General features: G+C 40.4%; 1 protein-coding gene across 3 annotated transcripts in view; it reads left to right on the top strand.

The window, feature by feature from the left end:
- The window catches only part of tspan4a (tetraspanin 4a), a 159,246-nt gene extending 144,432 nt beyond the window's left edge, over positions 1-14,814 (top strand). For all 3 annotated transcript variants that reach the window (XM_040045684.1, XM_040045682.1, XM_040045683.1), the window contains 2 exons: positions 8,075-8,158; positions 14,259-14,814. In XM_040045684.1, coding sequence (XP_039901618.1) covers positions 8,075-8,158; positions 14,259-14,327 — 153 coding nt within the window. In that variant the 3' untranslated portion in view covers positions 14,328-14,814. The remainder of the gene's footprint in view (positions 1-8,074; positions 8,159-14,258) is intronic.
- Positions 14,815-20,570: the final 5,756 nt, after the last annotated feature.

Genomic DNA, 20,570 nt, shown 5'->3' with positions numbered 1-20,570 from the left:
GGTATAAGTCAGTGTTATTTAGTGTTATTTTGCACTTCGGCTGCTGCAAAATCGCACACAAAAAGGATTTTAAAAAGCCAAAAGGTTCAAAAGGCCAGAACTACGATAAATAGATGCTTGTCCGTGCACCGGTGAGAAAGGTGAGGAAGCTGTGGGATTGCAGTGGTAAATAGTAGTAGTAGTATATATAGTATACATCATTTTTGCAGGTTTGTCTGAATAAAAATGGAACACGTGTTATTGTCTGGACAGTTTGCAAAGCTTCACATGATTTAGCAAGACTGGATGTTGTTTCTGGAGAGGTAATTGAGTATGCTGTGATAATATGGAGGGACATCTGGTATTAATAGCACATTCATTCAAACCCACCTACTTGTGGCCTGTTCATCACCCTGTAAAACTGTGCTCCACTGAATGTTTTACTACAGTATCATTACATTACTGCAGTGTCATTGCAACATAATTATTCTGAACTGAAGCAGCTACCTCTTCTCTTGATATTCTTCCGTTAGATTTGCCATGAACACATTTCTTGAACGCAGTTAGTCTCAGCGCTTCAATCGTTAAATCAATCTGGAGGTTTAATGAATTGGTGAGAAAATTGGCCTCTTTTCTTTTACATACATACATATAACAGTCGTGCACCTATATTAAAGAAATTTCATCCCTGAACAACCGTGCACTCATTTTCAGAATTGTCTCTCATTCCAAACTGTTTTTTATTGAATTTTATTAAATTTGTAGTCTTTCAGCGGGCTACATCTTGATGACTAATGAGTTCCTATTGGCGGATGATGCATCAAATTGTCCCCTACAGCTAGCCTTTATTATTAGCCTCTCACACATGCTCTAATGTTTTAGTAACCTTTGGTGACCCAAATTGATCTTTGGATTGCACAGATTAAAACAATCATGGCTAGACTTTAGTAAACAGCATGAATTTCTATATATGTACGCCCATCGACCTCAGTGTTAAAACCATCTGCCCAGTAATATGTAGCTCATTAGCAGCAGATCTCCTGGATCCTGCAGTTTTCAGCATATACTTCTGTGGATCAGACGTGTTCCAGAGGATCTTGTTCGACTGGAAGGATCAGTGCAGCGGCTTCTCTATTGCAATCTTCGAGATGTTTTTGTGGTGTGCCGGGGCGCACTGGCCTGCTGAATGGTGGGGTCTGCAATATTTATGAAGTGGTGTACGTCAAAGTAAAATCCACATTCATGCCACCACCCAAGCAGAACATTACATTGTTGATCAGCCTGTCAGCGGTTTAAATTGGTTTGAATGTTTGATCACTGTATAGCACCCCACACTTGAAACACACTGATTTATATGATTGCATAATTTTTCTAAACTGTGCATTTAATTATTGATGGTGAGTGATAAATAGACCAGCCTTAACACATGCCCAAAGCTAGTTAGTTAACTTCACCTGCCTACCGCTGTGCCTGTTCTGTAGAACATCTCTGATCTCTGCCCCTCTCCTGCAGCCTGGCTGCCTTGAATCTCCCTGCTGTTAGTACAGCAGGTGCTGCCACTGAATCTTTCTGCATTAACAGGCATCGCTTTCTAGTGCTTTCAAGTTTTTCCTACCCACCATTTTCTTTGCGTTTCATCTCCATGTTTAGAAAATCCTAACTTTGGTCTGACGGTTCCACGGTGGAGACGATGTTCTCTGGAATATCCATCAAATGTGATTGTTGCACCCGCTCTTTGCAAAAGAAAGGGTTCAGTAGCTTTTAATGGGAAGAAAATGTCAGATAATATAAATGGAATAATTGGCACTGGCAAAGTGTCTCAGTGGCTGTATAAGATGTGAGCCTTTAAGCGTAATGAAGCTATTATGTTTAATGAAAAAGAAGAAAAGAGAGCCGCAGCTCCCAGCAGACAACAGGTGTGCCAACTGCAACATCTGATTATTATCATCCTATATGGAGGAGATAAAAATAAGATTTGAAGTTGATCGTCATCATTAAGGACAGAGAGCGTTACGGTCACCTCACACACCGAGACTCCTGCAGTCCAGCAGCACTAAGCCAGTCATACAACATCATTAGCAGTGAAGGCGATGAACAGTAATGGCAACGATTTCTGTTCCGTTCGGCGTCTGATGTTATTAAGTTATTGCAACAAAATAGCAAATGGGCCGTTTCAGAAATCATATCAAGGGTGCCAGATGCTGCCTGCAGAAACAGCCACAGATTGCATGGTTCAAGATCAGAATTGGGCAATTAATTTTCCCAAGAGGCCACACGAGAAACTGGGACTATTGTGGAGGGCTGAGCTCAGTTCTGCTCAGTATTAATTTTGTCTCCTTTAAGCTTCTTTGTGTGACCCTCCACAACAGTCCCGGTTTCTCATGTGGCCCCTTGAGGAAATGAATTACCCACTCTTGCTGTAGAACAAGTGCTGTGAATCTCTTGAACATTTCAAAGCTTGTGAGGTGACTTTATTTTGTATCTAAAGCTAGTGTTGCAAGTTCAGAATATAATTTTGATATTCTGATCTAAACCTTTTATTCCTTGAAAGTACTTATAAGAGCTCCTCAAAATGATTGCTTTTCAAACCAGCATTTTTCTGAACTTTTTCAAACTGTAAAACGTTAAATTTCCACAATTTTTAGATGAATGTGCTGATGGACATTAGCCAGCCAGAATGCACAGAATGCTCCTGATTTCCCACTAAATGGTCAGATAAATGTTTTGTTATCATTCTACAGAATATAGTCATTATATTAAGAAAGATTACATTTATATTTATTGGTTTATGATTTATCAAATGTTGGAGGTTAGCACTGTTGTCTTACAGTAAGAAGGTTCTGGGATCGACTCCACCACCTGCTGCTGGGACCTTTCTCTGTGGAGTTTGTGTGTTCTCGCTGTGTCTGCGTGGGTTCTCTCTGGCTTCCTCCTACAGTCCAAAGACATGCAGATTGCAAATTGCCCATAGGTGTGAACATGAGTGTGAACGGTTATCTGTCTCTCTGTCAGGCCTGTGAAACACTGGTAACCTATGGCAGCTGGGTTGGGCTCCAGCCTCCCTTGCAACCCTGAATTGGATAAGTGGAAGAGGATTTACAGATAGAGTTGTCAAATGTGAACTATGAAACAAAGACTCTTACAGAAGATGACAGGTACTGAACTGAAGACATGAGCTTCAGCAGTCACCAATAAATCTTGGTTTCCTCTCGTAAATTGCAGAATTTGAATTCGGTGCCATTATGCACAAAGGGCCAAGCTGACAAACGACAATGGTTTTCACGTTTCAAAATGAAAACGTGTAACCTTTGAAAGCTTTTCCTATTTCTCTTTGTGAGATCAGCTTCTGCATAAACCACTGAAAGCTTTTTTAAAATAAGGCATATTTACGCCCTTCAGGTGACAGCTTGTTGGCCTTCTGAATTTCACTAGCGCCTGCGGCTTGAAAGGCATTTTGACAATAAATTAATGTGGCTTGTTTTATATTTTGATTCATGTTTGTCTGCAGATCAAGGATTCTGTCCCTGTAGTTCTCAGTGAAGCACAGCAGCTCTCTCTTCCAATAATACCTGCATTCACTTCTGCACTGAATGTGGATATCTGTTGCATACCTCGCTTCAATTGAACGCGTACTCAGATGTTGCCCTCAGTGTGTTAGTATTGTCCAACTGAATTCAGTTTCAACAGCTTCCCAGTGTGAAGTCACACATTTTATACTCGAGTGATTTTTCTGTCGGGTTCCAAGCGACAAGTAGAAATCAGATGCTGTTCAAGGCCACCGGCAGGTTTGCGTTGCTCAAGTGTCTCGGAGCAGATGGGAGTGTTTCTTTTCCCACATTCAAGTTTTATAAATGCCTCTTAGTACCGTTCAGTAAATATTTCAATAATGCATGTAATACTGGAGGAATAAAGGTCTGCTGCTTTGTCTTGGTTTGTATTTTTGTGGCTCTTGTCATTGGCGGTTAAGTGTTCACGGTGTCAAACAATGTCAAAAAAATCCCGCTATGCATTCACTGACAGGCGAACAGAAACGAGGCTGGAATGACAGGTTCAAACAAAGGCTTGACAGCATTCACACACAAAGACGCAGTCACATTTTAAAAGCCCTGAAAAATTTTAAGATCTATGAAAACCTTTGTAGACAACTACATCACAGCTGCAACTGTTTATGCGAGAGGGTGAAGAGTTGAATAAACTCTGCTTTTGTCAGAATTACAAAGGCACAGGGTCATCTTTTAGATATTTCAGCCACACAGGCAGAAGCTTGATCCGAAGCCAGTGGATGAATGGATTCAGAGATTCTTTAATGTCACTGTTAGACTCAAACCTACGTGACAAATAAAGGAGACTGCACAGTGTTTTAATCATGCAGAGTAAATAATTTGTACAGTAGTGTGTGAATGTCAGTCAGTCAACCAGCATCCTTTAGAGTCTTTTGAGCCCAACTTGCTTAGGTGTGCTGTATCTCTAACCAGGTCAGCTCCACCCACCAATTTCCTGTAAGAAATTGAAAGACACAGCAAATAAGGACAGGACAACGAGGCCAGCCCAGAGGCCGTCGCCAGTAAATGAATCACTGGCATAGACAGGTTCTGTTTGCACCACCACCAGGTTATTAGACATGGCAATGGAAACAACAGCACCGGAGTGCAATTTCAACAAATTGTGAACTTCAGACAATCATTGTAGAAGCCCAGAAAAGGAAACACGTTTTATGTGATGGTCTGAGGTCTAAAATCACAAACGGAATAAAAATACTGAATGGAAACAAGTAGCAGAGGCTTTAACTAAGTTCAAAGCCAAAGAAACCAAAAGAAGGTAGAAGCCATATTTGAGTAACTGCTAACACCTGTTATTGGCACATCTATGATTCTACACTAGCAGTGGATTTATATATATATGCATATGTATATTCTTTTGCTAGTACAAAGGGAAGGAAAAATTACAGCAAGCAAACTTTTTCACCACTTGTTTGTACAACTGCCAAACTTTCTCTGTTTGGCTGTAAAGAGTATTTCTAAAATTTACGGTGAGAATTCAATGGGAACGGTGTTAGACCATAAAATGCAAAATGGTATATCGCCATTGCAGAAACATTTAATAGCCATAAATCAATCAAAAATACATCAGTTCAACTTTTACTGTCATAATATGTAGAAATCTTTTTTTTTTTTTTTTTTACTGTGAAAATCACTTCTTTTTTATCACTTTTATGCTGAAAATACAAAAATATCATATATATCAACAGAAGACTAAATAGTGGCCGAGGAAGTGTCTGGATATACTCCCAATCCAAAAAGGCCTGTGCTACCGTGACATCGCTGTGCAACCATAAGAGTGTCACAAGGTCAGGTTGAAGCACCTCGTCTCGGTTCCTAAGTCCAGTAAGATTTCCACCAAGAACAATCAGATCAAAGATGCTGCTCTCGTCAACATGCAAGGCTGCAGCTACAGCTCAGATACGCATGCAAGCATCCAGCGTGCCGATAGGCCGGCCTCGATTAACTTCAGCCAGGCGTAGCATGCTGGCACATGATAATGTGCATATACTGGTTTTTGTATTCTTAGATGGACTTGAGAATATGGTAAATTGAACCATTTCTGAGGTGTACAAGTGAGTTCATTTGTGTTTGGTAAGCAAAGGAATAATCCTGCCACTGACTAAAAATCAACTGAAATTGAAAACTACTCATAGAGTATATTTGGGTACCTGAGAGATGTACTGAAAAATCAATCAAAAGATAGATGTGCATTTCTTTTTTTCTTTTTTTTACCCTGTTAAAGAATTTTTGAAAGGCAATTAGAGTCTGTTGATTTTATTTTAAGGACAGAAGTTGAAGTCTGAACCCAGCTGTACATCATCTAGTTCTTATTTGAGCTGAGTCCTTTTTTAACAGACACGTTAGAGCATCTTTTCACAGTGAGGAAAATGATGCAGAGATGAAGGTGGAGGCGGTCCAGGGGAAAGTACAGTCCAAAACAAGATTCATGAGAATCCATTGAGACCAGGACGGAAAGTGCAAATTCGGCACACGCTGCACTTTTAGACAGAGTTCAGAGTTAACACCTACCACTTGAACACCACAGAATTCTTGAAAAGGCCAGAGCTGTGAAAGAGAGACTGTCTGTCAACATCAATGTAAACCTGCTGCAGCGCTCGCTGGAAATGGATGATATTCATGAACCAGGATGAGTGGAAAATGCAGGTGACGTGGACCTTGGCAGGACTTTCATGCAATGACTTGTGATCACACACGCATCACTTTTCCAGTCCAGCTCTTTTTACTCACAATGCTCTCGGTATCACGACTGCCCACACACACACTATCCATAGACTCTTCATTAGAGCCTCTCACAGGCACACTCATCCATCCCCACAGGCAATATCACAGGCCTGCCTCTACAGCATGGGTAGTAATGACTGTACAGGTCACAGCCTTACAGTTCAGTGCCACTGTAAGGATTTTTCTAAACTAAACTGTTGCTGTTACTTAAGACAGTGTGGTACTTGTGCTTGTTATGCACAGTGTTTTACTTAAGCACGTAGTTGAAAGCTTCTTAAATGTGTTGAATGGGGCTTTAAATTTGCAATAAAGGATTTTTGGACATATAAGTGTTTTTTAAGCTGAGCAGTCATAGTTTTCTATTCTAATAACTTTACCTGCTAAATCCTCCTCTGTGTTGGCCAACTAAGCAGCCACAAAAAGCTGCCAAATCCCACATTAAGAGCAAGGAAAGTGAAATTCGTGGTGTACTCCACTAAGTAGTGGCTACAACAGCCAAAGAATTGTTGCAAAGACATTGATTGCGGTTTCTTTTACATTTTTTTTTTTTTAGCTTGCCCTGGTCTGCCCTTAGTGTCTGGCATGGCAGGTTCAGGTTTACTAACGTGGGGTTTTCCCCCCCTAGGTTTTATGAGAGTCTGCAGTGGATGTCAGACAATAAAAATATGAATTTATATATTTTCAGATGCAGCTTTCTGGTCCAAGGGGTTTACACTCGGGCAGCATTTTGATGAATAACTTTGAAGATGTCTGAAATTTTGGCTTACTGCATGACTTTCCATATTGATCCAGCCGAGAACTATTTTGCCGCGCACCAAGGAAAAAAATATATATATTTTTCGGTACCAGTGAAATGCAGAGTTGATTGTGTTTGCTTTCTCTGGCTCTGACTCAGCTCCTTGATGTAAGGACATTTATAAAATAGCACAATCAGGAAGGTAAGTCTGCAGAAATGAATAATTAAATTAGAACAGCACTGTAGCCTGTTATGATAGCACTTACCCTTTTACTACAGTGTGTCAGGCAGGCTTTTCTCCTGTGTATCTATCATATTGACACACACAGAGCTCGCCACCCGGCTTTAAAATGTCTGCGGTGCCCGTGTGTCACATAGCTTTCATTGCAAATGCCACTCCATTACTTCTGATGTCCGCTTTCATCTGCACAGAGACAGCCACTTCCTTTGCTTTTGATAATCCATCTCCTTCTCTTTACTTGCTTAAACTTCTGAGCAGCAGGATAACTAAGACTAATAATTAACTTTCTTTTCTTCCTGCCTCTCAGGTACACAAAGATTGTACATTCAAAAGTGATTTTTAAATCTAGTCTGGATGTTGAAACTGTCTTGGAGACAAAAACAAAAAACGACGAAGCAGTGAGAGGGTAGAGAGAGGGTTCTTCTTTTTTCTGTCAACTTGCCTTCAGAATAAATTCAAGCAACGTCAGACATGAAAAATTCAGGCCCTTCTCATGTCGAAGTGATACAGCCGGCATATGTGCTGCTCCTGTACTCACATTACTGCTGTTTGTACTGCTGAAGGGAGACAGAGACAGCAGGGCTTCGAATTTAAAAAGTTTTCCCAAAGAATATTAGGTCAGAGAGAAAGGATTAGTAGATAAGGATGTTGCCACATGGGATCCTTTAGCTTAGGAGTATTTTCTATCATGGTTTCTTTATACAGGAGGAAAAGAGTCGTTGTAAGGGTTCCTTCGCCTGTGTATTTATTACAAGACATCTTAATAGTGAGTTTACTTTTGGGGGCTAATGTTTGCTCATCATGTGCATATTTTTTTTCTGTGTGTCTCCGCAGCCGTGCTACGAGCGGGTAAAGGACTGGCTTAATGAGAACCTGGTGGCACTTTGGATCTTTGCACTATGCACAGCACTTACTCAGGTAATTACAGCTGGAAAGCTGTGTGATTTTTATTTTTTTTCCCCAAGACCCTTTAGCTCCATCTTTGCTATCTATGGCACTGCTTCAGAAAAAGGCTCCTACTTTGAGATAAATAAATCTAATACTGCCCGTTTCCTTTGCATTAAGCGTAGGAACGCAGGATTTTTGTGGACAGCTTGAGCCCATATAAGCCTCTTGTGTTACTGCTGAAGACCACATAGGGAGGTTTGACTTTCCATAAAATTCTTTTATCTCCTTTCCAGCCAAGTGATACGTGATGTGGTTTCACAATCTGGGTGGAGAAATATGCTCTGCCTGAGAACATCGATCACACGAGGCTCCTGTGTGGCTGTAGGCTGATTTTTAGTCACCCATTAGAGTCTCAGTGCCCTTGAAAACCCTGCATGCAGCATCCTACGTGATAAACCTACACGGAGCAAAATGAAAACTAGATCGAAGAAGGAAGAGCTTCCGGTCTTGTCGTAAATAATCTGTGGTACAGTACAACACAAGGAGTTATTTACGGTTTAAATAAGTGCAAGTAAGAATTTTACAAGTGAAAAACCGAGTGAATATCTAACAGAACGTGCAGAGACTTGTGGTGTAATCATAGACTCCACGCTCGCCTGTTCAACTGCTCGTTAACACAGATATGTAATCAACCAATCACATCACCACAACTCAGCAAACTCTATTCTGAGGTTCAAATCGAGCGTCTGAATCGGGAAGAAAGGTGATTTCAGTGATTCCTGTGGGATTTTCACACACAGCCTTATTGACGTCCGAGGTCAGAGGAGGATGGGTGGACTGCTTCAAGCTGAAAGGCAAGCAACAGTAGCTCAGAAAACCACTTATTACATCCAAGACATGCAGAAGGGCATCGCTGAATGCACAACACATCAAACCTTGAAGCAGATGAGCTTCAGCAGCAGAAGACCACAGGCTGCAGTTTACAAACAAACTCACCAAAACTGGGCAATCCGGTCATTAAGTGATGACGTGACGAATCCTACTTCCAGGCCTAAAGTAGTCTGCATTTAATATGGCTTTTGTGTTGTTAACATGTTTAATGTTTTATATTTTCTTCTATTTAATCTCAAAAAGCTCCTAAAACAGTCAGTGATCACTGTTGACCTCCCTCGGCTTTTATTACCGCTAATCATTTATTTAAGCTCAGTTTTTAAAATCTTAGGATGTAACTACAGCCCAGCCCATGCAGCAGTATATGAATGACTAACCTCGTATTGTGGATGGATTATCTCAGTTGTTCTCCTGGCTGAAGTTTGGTCCTTTTTACAGCATCCTGCCATGCGATTACATTTGTTCCTGACCACCGAGAACACTCACGTTAACTTTTATAGAGTGGAAAAAAAGTTAGCTTGTTTATATTATGCTAACATAGCTGTGTCGCTAGCGGTCACGTAGCACATCATTATATACCAGCTAGCCAAACTTCAGTAACCCTACAAACGTCACTGCTGTTTAGTTTTCTGTCTTCATTTATGTTGGAAGTGATAACAGAGCTGTACGTTTTAAATTGTTTCCAAAACCCCGCAGTCAGGACATGCTATATTGTATTTAGATAGAAGCTAGCGAGCTAACTTCCTGCTAACTTCTAACTCCGTTAAATGTCATAAATTCCGTTTTAATGGATGCCTGGATGTTAAACTCAATTGTTACACCTGGTAGAGCAGAACGCTGATCATTTTATTAAAGATGAAAGACTTTAGACAGTTTTTCAACTCTCAGTAATGCCATAGTGATCGTTTGATATATGGACCCACAGCGGAGTTTAGGCCCAGACACGGCTAGTGACGTCAGACTTAACGACCGGATGGAGGATTGGAACACAGTTGAGTTTGTTAGGGTTAGAATTTGGTGTAAACATCATGAAATCATATTTTGGGCTCCTTCGAACCAAATGACGATCACTCATTTTCCTTAATGACCACAGCGTACCCATCTTCAGATGGCTCCTCCCTGTAGGATAAAGCTCAGATCATTCCAAACTGGTTTCTCGGCATCCACATTCACCAGATCTCAGTCCAGTATAAACAGTGGACTTTGCTACAGCATTTTGGCTGTTACCATATTGATTTGAGAAACCGAAGGCACTGCATGCTCTTACCAACCACAAAGCCACATAAGGAAGTTCTCCACTGGCTCCATGTTTATAGACCTCCATCTTTTATCTACAGTCTGTGGGTACATATAATTATTTACGATAGCTGATGTTAGTAAACATTAGATGAACTGATGGAGCACAACCGATATTACTGATATTACTGCTTGATCTAACAAAAGGCTTGCCTGCTTATGTTACACAAGATTTTTCATTAATCATCAGTGGATATTATTCACATCAGTGGCTGCAGTTTGGCAAGATTTGCATAGTTTTTTTAAAGGCTCGCAGACATCTCTTTATTTAGCAACACACAGCTCGAGAGAGATGTCTGAAAACCCCTTAAAGTGCAGCGTGTTTTAGGAGGCACTTTAGGAATAAACATTTTAGGAGTGGATGAGGTTTAGATAAATCCCAGAAGATATTTTTTTACTCTAGCATTAGAGACAGAGAATCGTGACAGTAAAGCAACTTCAAACCTAGAATCTGCTTATACATAAACCCAAATATATCCATAAATTCAACAAACCAGTGACTAGACAGTTCGGATAAATGAGGGATTATCATAATAGTAGTTCATATAAACACAGGCAACTGAAATTTTAAAGGTACTTATATTTTAAGACACCATGTTGACTAAAATTGAATCATGGGAGTGTAAAAACCATATTTTCATCCATCTTGGCTGTGCACAAAAGTTAGCTTTAGGGAAGTTTTATGGTCAAGACTCGAGAGAAGTGTTTAATCAGGGTTTCCTACGGTGCGTGCGACACAGCAGGGTCTACAGGAACGTTTTAAAATGGGTTACAGATACTGGTAACAGCAGCCATTAAGCAAGCTCACTGAATTATGACTCTCCCACAAATCAGAAACAATAAGGGCCAGTTCTGTATTATTCTAAAAAGTTCGAACTATGTTAATGGAGCTGCATCATTTAATTCACTCGCAGCCAGGCAAACGCACACTTGGATTGCATCTGCATTGAGCCATTTAAATCTGAAAAGCAGTTTTTTTGTGTGTGTGTGCCAAAGTGATTTGCGCGCACATTAGCATTGCGGTGTCATTTCTGTGTCCACAGTGAAATGTCTGAATGCCACCATTTTGCAACATCTCTGTTTGTCCCCCGCGCACAATGAAACGACTATTCTGGCATTTTAAGCTTTAAACACTCCAGAGACCAATTTAGTAAAAGGTCTGTTTTCAGGGGAGAAAAAGGCTCTTTTAGTGTGAATGTCTGGGCGGAGAGCTGAAACAGAGAGAAAGAGACACATTTACAATGTACCTGGCTTAATGTGGACGTGCTCCTACATAGAAACACGAGAATTTATTTTAGTCTTTCACTTTAAATTAAGGCACCTTTGTTTATTTTAACTAGTTTTTTTATTGGCATGCAGATGAGAAGCATACTGGCTCTATAACTACCAAGTGAATGATTCAAAAACTTTTTTATTTTTCTAATAGAAGAAAAGTATGTTGTTGTGCATGAAATATTGCTCTGTATGGACTCCCATGAGGTAACTGTCACTTTAGCAACTCTTGAAAAATTGTGCAAACCTGCACAAATAACCGAGCGCTAACAGTGCCCGAATATCATCTTTCCAACTCAGTCTCATTCAAAAGTGAGGTTTTTTACCCAGTGAATCCACTGATATTTTACTTTAGATACAAGTTTCCCGCTCTAAAGTGAATTCACACTTAGTGAATTCATTATAGAAGACAACTGCCACTTAATTAACAGACTGCATCCTCAAGTGATGTTACACCTTGAAAAAAGTGGAGAACCATTGAGATGCACAAGTTTGATTTTAGTGGTACAAGAACAAAGTCATCAGAAGTAGAACTATGTCCTTTAATAATGAATCACTTCAGAGGTTTTCAAACCTAACTTGAAAGTTTTTTTTCAAAGTTTCTTTCAAGGCTGAGAACAAATGCACTGCCTAAATTTGCTGAATAACTTTCCGCTGACTGGCTTTATCGCTGTGTAAAGGACCACAGAGGTTCAGCCATATCTATAATGCATCATAATGAGTCTGTGTGGGATAATGTGTGTGATCTCAGGTTGCATAACACTTTATACCAGTGTCAGTGAATTGTAAATTGATCATTACTTTTTACTGGTATCAAACGCATCATAATTATTGTGATGTTTCATTGTTATTAGTATCATTTGTGTTACTATAATTGTAGATTGTATTGTATAAAATAACGACTCTATGGATACATGGTAAAAAAAAAATGGCCTGCATTTGTATAGCGCTTATTGTTTGATGTATTGCATCATAGATATCATGTACAAACGTGTCAAGCCACCTCTTATTTCTTTATATTTTGCCCACAAGGAGCCAAACTTTCGAGTCATTGTTCTATTATAGTTATTCTTTGTACTCATTTTGAGTCCAGTCCTTATACCTGACCATTTTCAGGGCAATGTTTTTTGTTAGACGAACATTTAAGTCATCTAACTCAGGGGATGGTGCTGTGTCTACAAATAACAGACAACTCATTTTAAATTGTATCTTTGGGCACTTTGTTACTAGCAGCAGGTCACAAAAAATTATAATCTGTTCTCATTTCTTTAGCTGAATCTATGAAAAATACCAAAGATAGCATAGTTTTACAGACTTGAAATAGTATTTTCAACTCCAACAATGAGATTCCCAAATAGCTAATAGCTGGAAACTTGAAATATCTTAGAATAGCATGCAGTGTGTCCTTTATAATTAATCCTAAATGAATAGTAAAAAATCCAGCAAAAACCTGACACATAGCTGACACTGGACTTTCAACTAAGCTGTTCTCTGAAGCATTTCAGCCAGTAGTGTTGATGATCTCTTCAAAACTGAATTCTGATTGCAGATAAGTACTGTTAGATTTTCATTCACTGTGCAATACCATCTGGCAGCAGCTTCATTTTTCAGTATGACAATGATCCCAAACACACTGCCATCACAGTAAAAGCATAGCTGGATAGAAAAACACAGTGGAACACTATCAGTCATGGATTGGCCTCCCAGAGCTCGACACTCGAGATTATTGAAGGAGTGTGGGATTGTGTTGAAAAAGAACTGAACAAAAAGTCAACCAACATCCTGAAGACTACTTTAAGAAATGACAAAACTTGACTAAGAGAGCTCAGACTGTGTTGAAGAATAAAAGTGATCATTTTTAATTTAATTCAATTGTATTTATACAGCACCAAATCATAACAACAGTCGCCTCAAGGCACTTTATACAATAATATAACAGAGAAAACCCCAACAATCATGTGACCCCCTATGAACAAGCACTTTGGCGACAGTGGGAAGGAAAAACTCGCCTTTAACAGGAAGAAACCTCCAGCAGAACCAGGCTCAGGGAGGGGCGGCCACTGGACGTGACCGGTTGGGGTGAGGGGAGGAAGACAGCACAAAAGACATGCTGTGGAAGCGAGCCAGAGATTAATAATAAGTAATGATTAAATGTAGAGAGGTGTAAAAGCACACAGTGAGTGGAAAAGGTACCTGAATAAGCATATTATAACTGATATGTGATATTGACTTTCAACCTCTGTTTTTGTCTTACTTAAAAAAGATAAAGCAGAATATTTAGCCAACATATCTTACACTTATTTGAGTGTAAGATATGTCTCCTTATCATTATCAGAGATACACTTCCTCTTCTTTCAGCTGCTCGCCACAGCGAATCATCACATCTGCCTCCTCAGTCTATTACTAGCATCCTTCTCTGTCACAGGAACCCTCTAGGTGATCTGTGATCGTTCTCTCTTCCCTAGCAGCTCTGTCTTCACCATCCTTTGTCCAATAAGTTAAGTTAGCTACACTAAGAGTTCGCTGTAACAGTGGGAGAATATCTTTTTGTCATGTATGGTTGAGCAGGTACACAGCGATCCAAAAAGTGAGATGAAAAGTTCCTTTTATATTTCACTCCCAGATCTCTGAACCCTTTAATGGCCGGCCTGTTTTTGTTGTGTTTGTGCAGATCCTGGGTCTGGTCTTCTCCATGACAATGTTCTGTCAGGCAGTGAAAGTGGAGACCTTCTACGCCTAGCGATCGACCCTTCCCTTCCACCCTTTGGCGCACTTGGATTGTTATTCATCAGAGAGGAACGGACATAGACCCACCCTGTTCTCCTCGTTCCTCTCTCCCTGCCTCTCCACCTGCTCCCCCTTCCCCCTCTTCTTTCCAGCGGTTGTCCTCTCTGTGACATTCGCTCTTGGATGTCACCGGTCAGTTTTCTTGCTAACTATCAACAAGCACAGTGTCAGTGTAATACCTGAGTTCCTATGGTTTGCTCTGTGTCGAAAGCTAATTTCTGTGATACATTTTATGAAACAGTATTACGAACATGTATAAAAAAGAAAACAAAACAAAATCCAGTGTAACCCCTTTTTTAAAATCCGTGTTTCGGTTTTAAATTATTTTATGGTTTGTATGTGTTTTCAAAACGAGAGCTACAGTTGAGCAGTGTGCACTGTGTAAAGTGCTTTAAGTGCATGTCTCCTGCAATGATGTGTATTAAATGTTTTGGCTCAACCTTATCTTGTCGTTCCTTAACAGAAAACACCATTCTGGTTTAATGTGTAGTCATGCTTTTTTCTGCCTGGTATCCTGGATACTAAACATGAGCAATAATGGAAAAAAGGGAAAAAATGCCACGTAAAATTGTTAATTTGGCCTCTCTCTCTGCCACGGCACACTGCAGTCATTAAAACATTTTGTAGCGCCTAACTAATCAGGCATTAATTAGATACTTTAATGAAACCTGTGACCAAGTCTGAAGCGTGTGACTTTTTTATTTTTTATTGGCTGGAGTTTTTCATGAGACACGGGAATAAAAGGAGGAATTTAAATGAACAGTACAGTAGAAGGAGCCTTGAGACTGCCCTGGGGCAATTTCCCTTCCAGCACCAATCAGCGCACCAATGACAAAGACTCATCTTTAAAGTCTCCTCTCGCCCTTTTATGACTCCCTAAGTTCCTTTTTTCTCCTCACCTTGGACCGTCGACTATAATACAAGAAATACACCGAGTGTGTACACCAGAGACAACCTTTGATTAAATAACCCCAAAGGGGGAAAAAGCTTTAAGACTTGTTTTCATCTGTAATTTAAAGTGCTGCAGGTGCTGGAAGTCTTTTTTGCTTTCATTGTGATTTCTGGTCCATTGATTCTTTTTATTTTCTTTAATTACAAAGTCATGACCACAAAGGGCAAAAGTTCTAACATTATCAAATATGTGGAAATAGCCCTCCTGAAATCAACCCAAGAAATTACAGTCAGCAGCTAGGTAGAGCTACAGGCCTCATTACTGTTTTCGTATGAATCCAAATGGACCATTTTCAGACACATACACAAGTGTTTCTTTTACCATATATGCATAGGATTATGGGAATGTTGGAAATAGGAAATGCAATAAACTGACAGAGCCTTTAACGATTCTGGAGATATCTTCAAAACAGCTTTTAGTGTTAAACCACTTTCCCACCAGAGAGTTGCAGATAATGGTTGCACCTGAGAGGCATAAACGGGCACTATTTTACAGAGAGGAAGAAGCTGAACTTAAAGATAGCATTAAAGCTCTGAGAAGAAATAAAATCTTTAAGTAATACGGCGACAAAAATGTATATTGTGGACCTTTTAATGCATGTCAGAACTGGGTGTCCTGTCATGGCTCGCTTTTCATTCTTCCATTTGCATCCATGTAATGGACCTGAGCGTGCATCACTTGCCCCAAGTTCACATAAATGGCATGTGAATACTACAATTCTTGCTATTTTACCAATTGATATGAATGTACAGCAATATTCACTGATTACTGATATATATATATACCGGCCAATCACATGGCAGCAATACATTTAAGCATGCAGACAGGGTCAAGGTGACCTGCTGAAATTCAAAGTGATCATCAGAATGGGGGAAGGGTGATTTAAGTGACTTTGAACGTGGCATGGTCCTTGGTGCTAGATGCTGCTGATATACGGGGATTTTTCCGGCACAGCATTCTCTGGAGTTTAGAGAGATGGTCTGAAAAAGAGAAAATATCCAGTGAAAGGCATAGCCAGACTGCTTCCAGCTCATAAAGAAGCTAAACTAACTCAAATTATAACCAAGGTATGGAGAAGAGCATCTCTGAATGCAGAAAACAGAACATTGAAGCAGCTTGGCTACAGCAGCAAAGGACCACCCTGAGTCCCACTCCTGCCAGCTAACAACAGGACTCTGAGGAAACTGTCCAATCTCCTATTGCAGCGGTCTCCAACCTTTTTTGCGCCACGGACCGGTTTATGCCCGACAATATTTTCCTGGACCGGCCTTTATGGTGTCACGGATAAATACAACAAAATAAAACTAGTACCGGTACCGAAAAAAAGAAGATTTATTCATGACACACGTGAAAAGACCCAGGAAAACCGAGTAAACGATAAAAACGATAACAAAATAACGCTGAAAACCGATAAACCCCCTGAAAACCATACATTTCACACCTGAGCCTCAACTCTCGCGGCCCGGTACCAAACGACTCACGGAGCGGTACCGGTCCGAGGCCCGGGGGTTGGGGACCGCTGTCCTATTGGACAATAGGAGGTTGGACAGAAAAATGTTGCCTGGTATGAATTTTAGTCTAAACAACATGAAAGCAAGAATACATGCTGCTTTGTATCCACAATCCAGGCTGCTGTTGGTGTATTGGTGGTGGGGATATTTCCTTTAGCACACTTTGGGCCCAGGTTAGTAACTGAGCAGTGTTTAAACACCAAAGACTAAATCTCATTGCTGCACATGGCCATACCTTTAGGACCACAGTGTACCATCTTCTGGTGGCTGCTTCCAGCAGGATAACGTATCATGATACAAAGCTCACATCACTTCAGACTGGTGAGGATTGTTTCCGGCATCTTGTGGAATAGATGCCACAAAGCATATAGACAGTTCTGAAAGCAAAGATGGGGTTTTACACATTATTAGCTAGGATATCACTGAGTGATCCCTCCTCACTTTGAAGCCTCAAGATTAGCATTTTTGCCATCACCACATTTGACTTTTGGCCCCAATATCTGGGCAAGAGTGATAAGCACCATATTAGAGGTTCAGTTCAATGTCTCTAATTAGGGGAGATGAGCCCTAAGACATAATCCTGACTTTCTGTTCTAACAAAATCCCCATTGCTAGTCATTATTAAGAAGAAAATTAGCCACAGAGACCAAAATTATCTCTGTAGCATGCTGTAACAGCATGCAAGTCTATGATGACTGACTCACTTGCTTTTGGAGTCAACCTCTAGTGGCCATTAGAGGAACTGCAGCTTTTGTTTTTCCAGCCCTGGAGGTTGCTGCTTGCTTTTCACACATAAATAGTGCATGAGAACTATGTCAAAAGTACACGCTCCAGTAGCGGTGTTGGATCCCAGCATGCAATGTGTGAAAGACAGGAAACACGATGGAACAATCACAAGTCAATCCCATGGCCCACCCACATAGAGACAGAAGCAGCTTTCACTCACACATTCACACATTTATTATTCATGTGGTATATCCCTGTTAAACTGAAGCATTTTCAAGTAAATCTCATACAAAGCACACTTTCAACAAGCACTTCCATTTTTCTAGAACATGTAATTGAACTTAACCATCCAGCAAGGACACCGATAATACTGACAGGATGTCAAAGACACGCAAATGTGACATTTCAATAAAAAATTTAATACATATGAGAATACAAGGAGACTCAGAATGGTGTCAGCACACAGCGGTTCGGGATTCTGTGTTATGTAAGAGTAAAGTTTGAAAATTTTGCGGTTTTGGAAACAGTGGACCACAGTAAGATCTCATATCTTGGGCTTGTATTTGAGTTTGTTTGGGGTTTTTGTGTGTGTGTTAGGATGCCTGGGTCGTTGACCCAGTGTTTTGAGTTTATTATATCATTTATCATTTATAGTCTTTGGTTTCTTTGTTAGAGTTCTATCTTATGGTTTATGTCTCTGTGTCTGCCCTGGTCCCACGTCTCTGTTCCCTCTGTTGCAGTGCCTGCCTGTGAGTCTGTGTCTGTAAGTTCAGTCTGTGTTATGTTTCCTGTTTTACTTTGAAAGTCCTTGTCTCATGTAAATGCTTCTGGTTGTGCTTCCTTTGTCTCGTTAGGCCTGATTTGCCCCAGCTGTGTTTCCCTCCTGTTACCCATTCCCTGATTGCTCCTCTGTGTATTTAAGCCCCGTGTTTCAGTTTGCCTGTGTTGTGATCTACTGTTTATGATGCTGTGTGGTCTGTCTGTTTGCCTGAGTTTGTGGTTTTGGCGTCTCCTCAGTTTTGTTACCTTTTTTGAGTTCAGCATTAAAGCTGTTTTGAGTTCACGTCTGTCTCCGGAGTCTGCACTTTGGGTCCTTTTCCTGCTTGCACACAGCCGCTCCTTAACATTTTGCCTGACTTGCTCTTACAAGAACAAAGATGTTGTTAAATTGGTAAGACATGTGTGGGGAATTTCCTCAGCTCACTAATATCAAAACAAATATCCCTAGATTTTTTACATATTGATTTCAGCTTCGTCAGTTATAAACATTGGACCTTTATTACCTTGTTTTTGTAGGTTTTATTGGACCAACAATGAATGCAAACAGTACATGAAAATTATAGTCCTCGGTCCTTCGGTGAAAGAAAGCAGCCACGGCTGAAACCTTATTTCAAAAAACAATGTGGATATTAAAATTCCCGCTCCCTGCCTGTAATGGCTCAGAACCTGCAATCATACAGAAAATAGAAAATATTCTAACCCTGGTGGCGATCATTATCCTCAAACCGCAACGAAAAAGAAAAGACAGTGTGTTGGTAAAGTGTAAAAGCAAGGTTCATGCTGAGCTAGGTTTAATTTCCAAAAACTAAATCTTTAAAACTTTAAACAAAATAAATCAGTGGATAGACAGCCTTTTTTTTGAGGTTTCAGTTGGAAAAAACACACAAAAATAAATGAAAAATGACTACAAATTCACGTCAGAGGATCAGACGAGGGACATGTGATCAAAAAGACAGAAAACACTTGGTTTTTTTTTAGTGTGTGTGTGTGTCTCTTTCACTTTCTTGCACCTGTGTAGTAGAGTCAAGGGTTTTTGTGAAGCCCATTGTGTCACATTCTGTCCACGGTCAGACTGCAATAGTCTGGATACAAAGAAAGTGACAAATCAGCAGCTGCAAAAAGCCCACAGGTGTGTGTAGCAATGCTAAAACAAGCGTGGCGCGACGTGCCAGTTCCATTAGCAGAGAAATGTGGTTGCTTTCAACACAGCAAGCCTTCTCCAAACCCCAATGCCTCTTCACCTCCTCGTCCCTCTGTTTCCTCACAAATTCACCTCAGTATTTTAGCACTTCTGCCCCCCCCAAACCTTCACATGCATTATTCACGCTCATGTTCGTGGACTTTCTCCCATCTTGTGCTTGATCAATAAAACATACCTGTGTGCTTGCTCCCTACACCCCTCAATCTTCTTGTCTCGCTCCCAGAGCGAAATCCTTGAGTCCCCGCTGAGGTGATAAAACAGCATAGATGGATGGCCTTTTCAAAGTGGGAGAAAATGACTACAATCCAGGCCATCTCTCACCAGCGTGAGTTGCGTCTCTAATTTGGTTAGCAAAAGGAAGTCCTTGTATTTGTCACACACTTAGAGAAACCAACCTTTTGTCATGTTCCTGGGTCTGTTGACCCAGCGTTTTAAGTTTTAGTTTATTTGCATTTTGTTTATGTTTAAGTTCATTAGATTAGCGAAGTTCATTTGGTTATTAGACTCCTTGTGTTTTCTTCCCCTGTATTTAACTTTCCCTCACCATTTGTGTTTCATGCTGCGTGTCTTATGTTATCAAGTTTGTATTATCATGTCTGTCTCATGTTTCCTGTTTTATTTTGAAGGAGTCGTGTGTTCTTTGTTCATTGTATGTAGTTTCACTTCCCTTGTCCTGTCATTAGGCTCATGTCAGTCAGCTGTTCCTCCATGTGTTCCCATTTCCCCTAATCACCTCCTGTGTATTTAGGTCCTCTGTTTTCAGTGTGTCATTGTCAGGTCGTCAGTTGTCCACGCCATGTTTCCAAGTTTCATGTCTAGGTTTTTCTTGTTGTTTGTTTAGTTCTCCCAGTTTAGGTTAATGTTAGTTTTACTTCAGTTTGCCTTGCCCTTTGTTTGTACCTTTTTTACCAGCCATGTTAAACGGCTCGCTTTTTGTTAACATTCAAGTTTTGTTCCCTGTTCCTTGGAGTCTGCATTTTGGGTCCACTCTTCACAATACATACAGTCTGCCTCCGCCAGACTCTG

The sequence above is a fragment of the Simochromis diagramma genome, unplaced genomic scaffold (genome assembly GCF_900408965.1).
Source record: "Simochromis diagramma unplaced genomic scaffold, fSimDia1.1 OVJJ01000079.1, whole genome shotgun sequence".
NCBI lineage: Eukaryota > Metazoa > Chordata > Actinopteri > Cichliformes > Cichlidae > Simochromis > Simochromis diagramma.
The sequence above is the reverse complement of the archived record's forward strand: the minus strand, read 5'-3'. Positions and strand labels throughout refer to the sequence as shown.